At 42.1% G+C, this 13,585-nt stretch overlaps 1 protein-coding gene across 7 annotated transcripts in view; it reads left to right on the top strand.

Annotated features, from left to right (window-relative positions):
• Positions 1-13,585, top strand: part of plppr5b (phospholipid phosphatase related 5b) — a 139,934-nt gene that overhangs the window by 111,696 nt on the left and 14,653 nt on the right. For all 7 annotated transcript variants that reach the window (XM_076761181.1, XM_076761179.1, XM_076761180.1 and 4 more), the window contains 2 exons: positions 4,980-5,156; positions 12,606-12,740. In XM_076761181.1, coding sequence (XP_076617296.1) covers positions 4,980-5,156; positions 12,606-12,740 — 312 coding nt within the window. The remainder of the gene's footprint in view (positions 1-4,979; positions 5,157-12,605; positions 12,741-13,585) is intronic.

Genomic DNA, 13,585 nt, shown 5'->3' with positions numbered 1-13,585 from the left:
GGTCATCTGTTGAGGGAAAAGAGGTTGGAGTTGAGCTCCTTCCTGCAGGACAGAGTGAAGGGAGCTCTCGTCAGGTCTCGCTTCCTCCAGCTGAAAGACATGGATGCCCCGAGTTCTTTCTTTTTCAGTCTGGAGAGATTGGTGGCACAGAGAAAGTAGATCACCTGCCTTAAACTTCCAGGAGCAGAGTGATGACCAACCCTAACGAGATTAGGAGCCATGCGGTGGATTTCTATGCTGAGCTCTTTGGGGCAGAACCATGCAGAGCTTTTGGAGGGGCTTCCTCAGCTCAGCCTGGAAGAGAAAGCTGCTCTGGTCTGTGAGCTGACTCTGGAGGAGCTGACAGTTGCTGTCAACCAGATTGCATCAGGACGGGCATCAGGGATAGGTGGTCTCTCCTCTGACTTTTATAAGCGATTCTTGAATATCCTTGGACCTGAATTACATGTTGTGTTTCAGAGAAGGATGACCTACTATCTCCTGTCAGCATGCAGTACTTTCCCTGCTGCCCAAGAAAGGAGACCTGGCCTTACTAAAGAACTGGAGGCCAGTTGCCCTCCTGTGCACAGACTATAAGGTGCTGTCCAGAGCCTAATCAAACAGACTTAAGGGCATCCTGGAAGTTATCATAAACTCGGATCAAACTTACTGTGTACCTGACGGGACAATCATGGACAGCATTTTCCTTATTAGGGATGTTATTGATTTGTGTGGTTCCTATAATGTTGATTTTGGTATTGTCTCTTTGGACCAGGAGAAAGCTTTCGATAGGGTGGCTCACTCTTATCTGTTTCCTGCACCTAAGGCTTTTGATACTGGTGATGGTTTTCTGCCTTGGATCGGGTTATTGTATAGTAGTGCTCAATGTATGGTAAAGACGAAGGCAGAGCTGAGTCGGCCAATTCCTGAACAGCGGAGGATAAGACAGGGTTGTCCTATCTCAGATCAACTATATAGCTTAGCTATTGAGCCCTTGCTGTGCAGGTTGAGAGGTCGGCTCAGAGGTCTCTCTCTGCCTGGGTCCTCCAATCTTGAACATCCTCCTGCTGTTTCTGCTTATGCAGATGATGTCAACATTTTTGTTGCAGGCCAGGGGGATGTTTAGTGTTTGCTGGACACCCTGTGCCTGTATGAAAAGGCCCCATCTGCATGGGTGAACTGGGCAAAAAATGATGCTTTGTTGGTGGGACAGTGGGGATCAGGGAGAGAGAGGGATCAGGCAGTGCCCTGTCTGCCTGGAGGACTTGAGTGGGGGAAGGCGGGGCTGAAACTGTTGGGAGTATTTCTGGGCACAGAGGGTTTTCAAACTAAGAACTAGGAGGAAGTTAAGGAAAAAGTGTGTGCTCGGTTGTCTAAATGGAAAGGGCTGCTACCCCAGATGTCATATAGGGGAAGAGTTCTGATTGCCAATAATTTGGTCGCCTTGATTCTTTGGCACATATTCAATGCTCTGACACCACCAAGAGGCCTGATAGAAGACATTCAGAGAGTCATCCTGGGCTTTTTCTGGTCTGGCCAGCATCGGGTCTGGGCAGCAGCTCTCTATCTACCGATGGCTGAAGGGGGGCAGGGACTGATCAACATCCAGTCAAAAATCGCCTCAGTTCGATTCCAGTCTGCCCAAAGACTGCTGTATAACTGCGGCCCAAGCTGGCTCAACACAGCTCATCTGCTGCTGAGGAGAGATGGGCGCTTGGGCTATGATAAACAGCTTTTCCTCTTACAACCTGACGATACGGACCTTGTCAGACTGACACCCTTCTACAGCTCTGTACTGCAGGCATAGCAGATTTTTAAATTTGCACATGTCACAAATGAGGTTCAGGGCATGTGGTTGTTTGAGGAACCTTTGTTTTGTAATAGCCTGCTAAAGACTCATACACTGCAGTCTGCCAGCCTCCAAGTCAAACTCACAGGGGCTGGCTGCACCAAACTGGACCATCTGATGAAGATTGTGGAAACATCTGTAGACTCCCCAAGAGAGAACAGCAGCATCACCTCTATCAGGCTGATCAACAGAGTGGTGGAGGAAGTCTGTGCTGCCCTGCCACAGTCCCTGAAAGCTTTTGCTGAAAATTGAACTGCGTGTGACCAGTGCAGTGAAGACTGTGAGTACAGTTTCCCCTCTCTGCTTATCAGTCCAGCTGTGGGGGAGTGGCAGGAAGGAGGAGGTCAACTGCTGTCTTTCACAACCCCTCACCTGGACAAGTTCCAGGATACTCAGAAAAAAACAGTATATCAAATCTGTGTTAAGGTTCTGAAGCTGCCCTCCTTGGCAGGGTTGAAGGAGTTGAGGTGGACTGAGTTTTTTGGGTCAGACATTTCCCCGAAAGGCAGCTGACGGTCCCTGTACAAGCCAGCTGTTGAAAAGCAGACGGCAGACCTCCAGTGGAGGGTTGTGCACAGGGCGATAGCTACAAACAGATACAGAGCATACCTCAATCCAGAGTTGGGGCAGGAGTGGCTGTTTTGTTCTCAAGTTGATATCCTGGTTCATTTATTTGTTCAGTGTCCTCAGTTGTCAGCACTGTTTGAACTTTTAAAAAGGTGATTTTAGGATCTCGGAGCGCATTTTTCTTACGAGCTGTTCATTTTAGGTCCGAAATATTGTGCAAAAAATAAGAGTGTGCAAATCTTGATGAACTTTGTGTCTGGTTCTGCCAAGTTGGGTATCTGGCTGACACGCAACCACCGCGCTCAGAGCACTGGCAGTGTGCAGCCAGTGCCATTGTTGCAGGGACTGCTGAAGGCCCGGCTAAAGGTGGAACACACATATTATAAGATGACGGAAAATATGCTGGCCTTCAGTCACACACGCTCTGTAGGGGAGGATGGAGAGCTCCTTGTAAGTTTCTGATCAATGAAACAGTTTTCTGTGTTTAAGTTGACAGGTTTTGTTGTTTTTTAAGGTCTCCTTGAATGGTTCAATAAAGGGACTTTGAAAACCAAACCTCTCTGTTTTGTCACCTTCTCTCCTCTTCTCTTCACCTCATCTCACTTATTTGTTATGTCTTTCTCCTTCTGGGTATCATCCTCTTGCTCTACTTTCTTTTTTCTTTTCTCCCATTGCTCCTGTTTTCTGTCTATTGCTCTCCATCTGCTTCATTCTCCTTATTTTTTCACACCCTGCTCTTTTTTTTCATCCTGTAGTTCTAGTGGCAGATCTGCCAGCACTTCTCTAAATACAGGGGAGAAAAAAGAAAGATGCCCCGAGGAGAGACTTAACGTATCAGCTCATATTTACACGCAGACACAGCTGTCTAGTGGCATTTCACCACAGAGATTTTAATAAAACATCAGGAGCACAGGAAGGAAATTTCAGAATATTTTTGAAAGTCAAACTAAAATAATGTTTTTTTCTTTAAGCATTATCCTGCCAGGAGAACATTTTAAGTGTGGAAAAAGTTTTTATTCTCATAAACATCTCTGAGACATGCAGTATAAGTTCAGTTTCCTGACATATGACAGTTTGTACTTTCTGCAGTCATTTACATACTGACAGCTTCTGTGAGCAAAACATTCCACATTTTTCCATCAGCTGTCGAACCAATAAGCACTACTCACCCTCACTATTTCAACATGAATTTTAACACACAAAGTTTAACTGTATACAGTAGTCACTTCATAAAGCATGTGGGACCCTAATGTGTCAGATATAGTGGAAGGTAGGGACATCTGATTTACGAACTATAACTGAAGAGAATGATGATGACTTGTAGGATGCATCATATTCATATAACTTCATTGTAACACACAAATATGTCAAACACAGAAAAGCAAACAGAAGCCACAAGTCAGCATTTACGGTTTCATTTATAAGCTGATGTCCAGTGGAAATCATCAAATTTGTGAGCAGATGACAATGAGGATGAGGAGAAAGTGAGCCACATTTTTTGATTCAAGCTTTTTTTTTTTGAGTGAAATGAGAGGGAAGATTTATTGATAAAACACTTTAAAACAGATTTCTCTTCGCGAACTTTCAATGAGGAACAGCAGCTCTAGTTGTGTTGCTGGTACACAAAAGATCTGAGATGACTCTTAAATAATGAATCTTTTTATTAAGAGATGTCTGCTCACAGACTCTAGTTGTGGCCAATAGCTTGAATCTGTTGCATTCTGTTAAAGTTGTTACACAGCTTCCCATGTTTGTCTGTGCAAATCACTAAGAAGAGAACAAAAGCATTTTCCAGATTTATACTGTATGATCAATATGAATTTAATGTTAATAACATTTTATGAATGATGATATAAATTTACTGAGATTTGTGGCCTAATGCCCATTTGAAGCGTGATATATGGATGTTTTGTATAGCAGGAGGTGTTATGTTGCTGCAGTTTGCCATTATGGGCAAATAAAATGCTCTGAATAATTAATGTGCTTTGCCAGTCACAAGCCTGTTTAAGTGATGAACTGCACTTTTAAGGATGGTTACAGATGTTTTACACTCTTGCCACAATTATGTGGCCTGTGCTACAAAACTTTCAACCTCTCTAGCACCAGTGCTATGTGCCAAAAATGTTAACATATAGCACTGCACCTAACATATCACATATTCATATATCCAGCAGACATCAACAATATTACCATTCTTTTTGAACTGCGTGTCTCTCCACTTAATCTTAAAGGTCCAGTCTGAAGGATTTAGTGGCATGTAGCTGTGAGGTTGCAGACCAAGGAAGAGGACCTGCTCTGTCTGTAGATGTAATAGCTCATTCTAAGATAACGAAAACACAGCTATTCTTATTTTCAGGTGATTATAATCTAATGAAAAATATGACAATTATATTACATTTCTGCAGTATATCCCCCTAAATCTTGCAAACTGGACCTTTAAAAGGGCTAAATAGCTCTGCAGAGTTTTGGGGAACTGCAGAGATTATTGACAATTCTCTGTCCTGAGTTTTCCATGGAACTAGTGATTGTACAAGACATTCAAAAGTTCAGGTGATCTAATCCTTGCATCTTTCTTCCCTGGCAGATGTATGTGACCTACACGGTGCAGGCCAAAGGTACTCGTTTGGCCAAGCCAGTGCTGTCTCTTGGGCTCATGTGTCTGGCTTTTCTCACCGGTCTGAACCGTGTGGCTGAATACCGCAACCACTGGTCGGACGTCATTGCAGGCTTTATCATCGGCACGGCCATCGCCACTTTCCTGGTGAGACGCACACCCAAGAAAGCCTTATGTGGTGCTGTATGTCTGTGTAGAACAGAGGTATTGTGGACTGTGGAGTGTGTGAGAAGAGACATGGTGACATACAGTATTTCCAGCTGTTGGGATGATGTTACAGTTTTTCACTTGCATGTACAGTACTACATATACTGTGCCCACATGTGGACACATGTAAATTCTCAGTTGGTGGCCAGGGACTCATTGTTCCTCAAATCCCTTCCTTTTCTGCAAGGCTTTTCACATAAAAATCGAACAGACAGTGCTATAGAATTACTGTATAATGCTTGATTTAAAAAAGAGAGAACGTGAAATACAATATACATTGTTATGTGTATTTGCTTCTAATGTGTGCTTTTTACTGTGTTGTAATTAAATGAAAAGCATATGTTAAAAAAAGCAGTTAATTTGCTTTTAATAACTGAGTTGTTTTTCTGAGTTGACATGAATTTTACATACCAAGTCACAGCACGGAAGTAAAATCAATTATAAGCTTTGTCCACAGTTCTGCCCCCAAGATGTGATTGGACAACTGATTGTTTCTTTTATTTTGGCATGGATGATGTGTCTTTGTCTCAAAAACGAAAACTTATCCTCCTAAAAACTACCGGCAGTGCTTTGCTTTGGGCATCAGCAAACAGTGTTGGCCAACATCACATGCTTTAGTAACACACTGCAGTAATGTGATTATTTTTTTCAGTAACAAATCAGAATCAGAATCAGAATCAGAAAAAGCTTTATTGCCAAGTACGATTTTACACATACGAGGAATTTGTTGTGGTGAGGTTGGCGTATGACACATCTACTAAAAAAGAGTACAAAATATAACAATATAAATATAAATACACAAGTCTGTTTTTTGTTTGTTTGTTTTTTCCGGAAACACAGTCTGTTGGTGTAAGAGATGACAGTTTTAGTACTAATCCCAGTAAATCTCTGTTACTTTGATCTTTGGGGATTGGCCTGTTTGCTATTTTACCAGGAGTCAGGGTTAATATCGAATGCAGCTCTTTAAGCTAAATGCTAATGTCGGCATCCTAACATGCTTACAATGACAATGCTAGCATAATTAATGCTTAGCATGTTCACCATCTTAATTTAACATGCTAACCCTCGCTTACTAGCACCAAATACAAAGTAGCTGAGGCTGATGAGAATGCCACTGGTTTTGCAGGTATTTGGACATAAAATTTAAAGTTTAGGACAAATGAAAAAAAAAAAAAAAGCCTGACAATGACGCTAGATGGAAAGAACCTAATGTCCTTGCAACCCATCCAATAGTTGAATTACGAAAGTAATTGTTGACTGAAAACAGTGTTTCTTAGAGAAAGCAAGAGCAGAATGGGAAGTGTGACACGATGTACTGATGCACACCAATTAAATCTGTGTAAATGTAAATCATACTGAATACTTAAACCACATAGCAAATTACAGGTCAGGTAGTCCAGCCCTCATAAATGTGGCGATTGGCCTTCATTTGTTCATGCTGACCATACCCATGCCTTGTGGCATTGTAAGCATGTTAACGACTATTATTTTATTATTTTGAGTTGACATGTACAGCATCCAGCGAGGTCACAGAGTTTAGCTGTACTCTGAGCAGCACAGTGATGTACCAATTACTGTAGTGGCTGCCTGGCTACACATGTTTTTATATACATAGCATGTGTCCTTCATGAAAAACTATGTATGCAAACTTTTCTTCCATTACAGCTGTGCTGCACACTGTCATGAAATACATAGTAATGATGAGTGTGCTTCAGATACAGCATTTTTCCAAGCAGCAGCTGAATGAAAGCAGCAACAGATGACCATCTCACCCCCTTTTTTCCCCCCTTTCTCATCCTTTCTTGTTCCTGTGTTCGACAGAGAAAGGCCAGTACATTCTTCGTTGTGACGAGAGTGCTTGGAGATACCGATGGTCTGTGACAAGGCCTCACTCAGCCTTTTCACACAGAGCTCCATTAATACTGGCCTTGGTTAAAAACATCTACAGTGGATTGTAATATCAGAGCAACTGTCCTGTTCCTCACCTTTTTTCTCCTTCTATCATCTCCAGTCCTTGTTTCTCTCCTCTCCTCTCCATGTTTGCTCTCTTCCTCTCTCTGTTCTTATGCTCTCATCTCCTCCTCTCGTCTCTCCTCATCTGTGTCCTTCTCTCCAGTTCTCTCCTCAAACAAATAGCTCTCATTATCACACAGAACAGTGAATCAGAGAGCAGATTGGCCCACTCCTAGCATTGTAGTCATGCTATTTTATATATGCAAATTATCTCCACAAGAGACAGCTGATATATTGGGGGCAGCAAAGCTTTTAAAAGGCCTGCATTTGGGTTTGGGGGCTAACAATGCCGTTTTCGGGAAGTCGTAAATAGAGCCTTCTAATTAAAAAAAGAAAAAGAAAACAGGTGCTTAGTCAGATTAACATACAAACTAACATTTTGGAAGCCACCAGGAAGCTGAAGCTATAAACACACCTCATGTATCAATATCCATATCAATACCACATCGTCCTGTATGATTAAAAAACATCTTGGATTGTTAATTGTTAATGCAGGCTTGCCATCAGCTGTTGAACTGTCATCAGTTGCTGCGAAGTGTTTCTCTGTTATATCTAAATGTCAGTATCCTCCTGACTACCAGTAGTTCAGATTTGTCCTCGGTGGAGGACTTTTCTAAACCTGAATATCTCCCACCCACTGCATACTGCTGAATTAACTCTTTTGCTATCTACAGAGAACATTTAGGGCTTTTCAATGATACCAAATGTGAAGAGGTGGGGCTTTGGTACCTTTCTCTTTCTCATTAAGGAAAATGGTGTCCATCAGTTCAAGCACATTTTATGGGAAGGGAAAAGTGCATCATACTTTTTATTGAGCAAATTTTGGCTTGAAATGTTGTTGACATATTTTATATAAGTCTCCTAACAACACATTAAAACATTGTCTTAATTATTTTAACTGTATTTTAGCATAGTGTTTAAGTGTTTAAAAAGTGTCCTAAAAAAAAAATCTTGCAAATGCTTGAAAATGCTTTCAGTATTCTAATTACCTTACAAAGATTTGGGAATTAAAAAAAAAAAAATGTGATTGGACAATATTTTTTTTCCCCCGGTAGTCAGGAGGTTATGTTTGGTCCACACAAGTCTAAATCATTCTTGAACCGACACCTTACCATGGTGGAGGAGTTTGAGTACCGGGAATGATCCTAGAGGCTATGTTGCAGCCCGAAGGAGCGACGTGGGCCCACCTACCCGTAGGCCCACCACCCGTGGGAAGGATCAGAAGGGGCCGGTGCTTTGTGTTATGGGTGGCAGTCATAGGCGGGGGCCCCGACAACCCAAACCCTGAACGACCACTCTGGATATGGGGACATGGAATGTCACCTCACTGGGGGGGAAAGAGCGAGAGCTAGCGCGGGAGGTTGAGCGGTACCGACTAGAGATAGTTAGGCTCACCTCCACGCGCAGTCTGGGCTCCGGAACCCAACTCCTTGAGAGAGGCTGGACTCTCTTCTACTCTGGAGTTGCCCGCGGTGAGAGGCGGCGAGCTGGTGTGGGCTTGCTTATAGCAGAGGAGAATCTGGCCAATAGTCGAACCTCGGATTCAGGAGAAACAATACTGTTTTCGTCCTGGCCGTGGAACACTGGACCAGCTCTATACCCTCCACCGGGTGCTTGAGGGTTCATAGGAGTTTGCCCAACCAGTCCACATGTGTTTTGTGGACTTGGAGAAGGCATTCGACCGTGTCCCTCGCATCATTCTGTGGGAGGTGCTCCGGGAGTATGGGATTGGAGGCCCTTTGCTGAGGGCTGTACAGTCCCTGTACAACCGGAGCAGGAGCTTGGTTTCGTCTCTGCTTTTTGCGGATGATGTTGTCTTGTTGGCTCCCTCAAGCCAGGACCTTCAGCATGCACTGGGGTAGTTCGCAGCCAAGTGTGAAGCAGCTGGGATGAGAGTCAGCACCTCCAAGTCCGAGGCCATGGTTCTTGAATGGAAAAAGGTGGCTTGCTCTCTCCAGGTTGGGGGAGAGTTCCTGCCTCAAGTGGAGGACCAAGGATCACAAGCTTGTGGTCTACAATGCTCCAAAATGTTACAGTACACCATGACCCTTATAGAAGCTGATTACAGTGTGGAATTCCCTCAGACTGGTCAATACTAGCTGATGGCAAGTGAAGACCATCATGGGGTTGATATAATACTGTTTAGGTTGTGCCTGTATGCGCAAAGTTGAAGGATTTCTGATTTCTGCTTAAAACTCAAGAAGTCTGAAAGATCAATATAATGTGCATTTATAAAGATTATTCTCTCACACAACACAGACATTAACATGAAATCTGCCATTTTTATATCTACACGTCATTTATATGGTTCTAAACTTTCTCTGTGCTCTGAAAAGATCACAGAGGTGATTAACTGCTCCAGATTTTACAGATATGAGGTTCTTATCATCACTACATTTAATTATGACAATTATGGCATGCAGAACAACTGGATTACTTTGTGAAAACAGCTGATACAAGCAGATTGTATTGACTTATTTCAATAATGTCATAATTATTGAAATAAAAACACAAATTGTGCAGTTGCCAGGTTGTACTTTTGTTTGTCCTTTGATATTTAATGATCACCAGGCACACACACACACACACACACACACACACACACACACACACACACACTCAATTAATTCATTTCCATGTTCTAGTATTTTAACGCACTCTTTGCCAAGGCATGTGATAATGCATTCATGAGATGTCGGAAATATTGGAAAAAATGAGTTCACGACTGGAAAACCTCATGTGAACACCACCTCAAGTCAGAAGAACAACTCGAAAAGGTAGTGAAAATATTTGCTTACTTTGACGTCATATACGCAGAAACATGCGGACCAAAGTAAATGCTTGGTTGATCACGTATTGCATATTGATTTTTGCTCATGTATAATAAGTTGTAACCATTGCTATCTATGTCAAGAGGTGACGTACATTTGTTTATTAGCATTTATCCTGATAATAAGTCAGGGAAAGTGATATTTTTGTGGTTTTACAGAATGCACTAGTGCAGCAGCAAGTCTGGAACGAAATGACTTTGTAATAAAAAGCTTCAAACGGTTTCAGCATACTTGGATAGCAACATCAATCTTCACTGGGAAGCTATCTCAGCCATCACCCAGAGTCTATACCAAAGAGAAGTGGATCCCATACCTTATGTAGTTGAAACTCTAACAGTTAAATTAAACTGAATATTGATTGGGTGTGCCCCTGTGGAGCATTCCATTCCCATGCCCCACTTGCAAGCACAGCCTCTGCAACCACAGCATCTGAGAGTGTCAGTGCTTCTGTCCAACCAGCAGAGGGTACATTCAATACAATGAAGTGTCATCAATAAGAACAACCCCTAATCTAGCTCTGCATAGCATTGCTATTGGTTTTGCTGTGTTAAGTTTTGGACATATGTTGCCAATATTTTCTTAATTGCAAGCTACATGTCCATCTCTCACAAGTGCCAAACACCATCATTTTAAGCAATTATGAGACATTTTTTCTATTAACATGCATATGTTTGAAATTAATCATCCTTCGTGGCTCAGCTGACCCATTTCCTTTGCTCTTTGCTGTCAGTCAAGTACTGGATACAGCTATCAACATGTTGTTTGAATGCTCTAAGCAATAAAATACATCTCTGTAGCACCCATGTTGTTCCCACATTATGACTTAAAAGCTTATGAATACACAGAATCCAGAAGAATGAGCACATGAATGCAACGTGTGTCCAAGTTTCTAATAACAATCTAGAAATTATTTTATTTATAATTATTATTATAATATTCCATTGAATAAAATAAACAAACAAATAAATAAAAGCATTTAAAAAAATATTCATTCTGAGTAAAAACATAATGTCAGTATATGTTCTTCGGCCTTCATTGAATACTTTGAAGGCCCAGAGGATTGCTGATATTGATGTTGTTGTTACGCTTTGTGCATGGTAAGTTTTTAGGACTCAAATATGCAGACCAGAGACCGGGGTGACTTATCAATTATTTATTTTCATAAACATGAGAAACAAAAAGCACACACAAAGGAGTGGAACAAACAAAAGGGCACTGAGGAACAGGCAGGCAGCAACAGTGCAGACGGGACTGGCAGGCACTGAAACAAAGAAGCACACATTATAGTGGCACACTGGCAAAAATCCAACATAAATATAAACACAATCGCGACGGGTTACTCACACTGGGAAACACATGCAAGTATGCCAGAGAGATCAGGACAATCTGGCAACAGGTAGCAAGGGGAGCATGCCTTTTATCCTGTGCTTTAATCAGGTGAATGCACACCAGGTGCGCAGCTGACAAGGCGGAGCCAGCTGGGTGTAGGGAAACACCCAGCTTAGGCAGACAGGGGAACAGACAGACTTCCAGATAACACTAGGGAAACACTGCTGGATGTTTAAATAAGCAACTATTTTGCTGGCAGTTTGCCATATTAACTTGTGTGTACACAAAAAAATCAGTCACTGTTTTGAACAGATGAAACCAACAAAGTTACGTATACTATGATGTAATGTTAACCAAAGGAAGAAACACTGTAGTATTAGCACACACACACACACACACACACACACACACACACACACACGATATGATGATTTCTCTACTCTCTCTTCCATTTCTCTTGTTTAATTGCCTCTCTTCAAACGAAACACAAGAATAGAGACCTGATTGGCTGTTTGTGGTTAAGTTTGCCAGTGTGTTTTATGACCCTCCATACAACATTCCCAGGTTGCACTGCTCTGTAAGATAGAAAGGACTGCAGAGGACTCCACACTGCTCCAGCCATCAGAGATTCAATGTATCTCTTCTTTGCTCAGCCAACTTAAAATTGGTTATTTCATTTTGAACCTCAAAGCCATGTTTTGCTCCTTATTAGAAGAGCTCAGGCAACACCCACATCCATCATAGCTGCAGTAGTGCCCCCAGGGAAAAGTCAGTACACACATATGTGACCTACATACATGGGCTACTCTCTTAATCCGACGAACCACTCAGGAATCTGTATCAGTCCTTGAAATTCAGTTACACATCACACACACTGCGTCTGCTGCTGGGGTGTGTTGCTATCGTGTGTGTGTGTGTGTGTTTGTGTGTGTGCATGTGTGGTGGCCATGTATTAGTCATGCGTGGGGACATAAATCTGTTTACACATTCACATTGTGGGGACTTGCCTTCCCAATGGGGACAAAACACAAGTCCTCATAATGTAATTCATTCAACTTTAGGGTGAAGACTTGGGTTAAGGTTAGGGTAAGGGTTAGGGTTAGCAAGTAGTGGTTATGGCTATGGTCGGGGTAAGTCTCCAGGATATGAACTTGAGTCAATGTAATGTCCTCTGAAGTGATAGAAACACAACTCTGTGTGTGTGTCTGTGTTGTAGGTTGTGTGCGTGGTCCATAACTTCAAAGGGAAGTTACTGCTGAGTGAGGAGTCACCAGCAGAGCAGCAGTCCAACACAGCCATGCTGAACATGGGCCGAATGGAGAGTCCTCTGGAGAAGTATATTGCCTCACAGGTCAGTAGTGCACAACACAACACAATGCACCTGCACTCAGAATACACACCTTTGTGTGTCCTGAATAAAGTCCAATCACTTTTACATCCTAGAATACTGCATGTCTGTATGAAGGACTCATTGTACATCAGCTTTAGACCAGTATGGTTCTTTGAATGCTCATAAGGTGGAGAATGGTAATTGTTTGTAGTAAATAGACTTACTAATATTCCATTTTTCAATTTTCATGCAAAAAGTTACAGTTCCTCTATATTTGGTAGACATTACAGATTCAGTCATTTATTGCAAATAGCGTCAGTGTTATGCATATTGAAAGCTCTCCATTTGGACACCAGAGTCAATCTTTTTTAGACAGGGTTCATGGTTGGGATGCCATACTGTGCCTGAGCATACCTGTGTTAAACAAAAAATAGAGACAAGTGCAGATGAGACACACACAGCTGTTCAATTTACAGAAATAAGAATTCATTCAGTGTGTGTTCAGACAGAACATAACGCTAATTTTAGTGGCCGCATGATTGCATACAAAGTCAATGAAAAGGGGCATTATCAACTGATGCATAGACATATTTGTGTGAGACAAGAGAAAAAATGTTTACTGGCTTCAGAAATACAGACCAGAGTCAGGATAACAAACAAAAGACATTTCTTTACAATAATAGTGAACAAAAGTGCACTCTCAAGGAGCAGTGGAAAAAATAACAAAAGATCACAACTGGACAGGTTGAGGCAGAGCAAAGACTGGACATGGCTGGTAGGCAACAGGGAAATACTCAGTAGTCACAGCAGAGATCAGGACAATCTGACAACCATTGGAGGAGAAAGCCAGGCTATATATTGTTGGT

This window comes from Chaetodon auriga, chromosome 21, assembly GCF_051107435.1.
Source record: "Chaetodon auriga isolate fChaAug3 chromosome 21, fChaAug3.hap1, whole genome shotgun sequence".
NCBI lineage: Eukaryota > Metazoa > Chordata > Actinopteri > Chaetodontiformes > Chaetodontidae > Chaetodon > Chaetodon auriga.
This window is presented reverse-complemented; position numbering and strand designations above follow the sequence as displayed.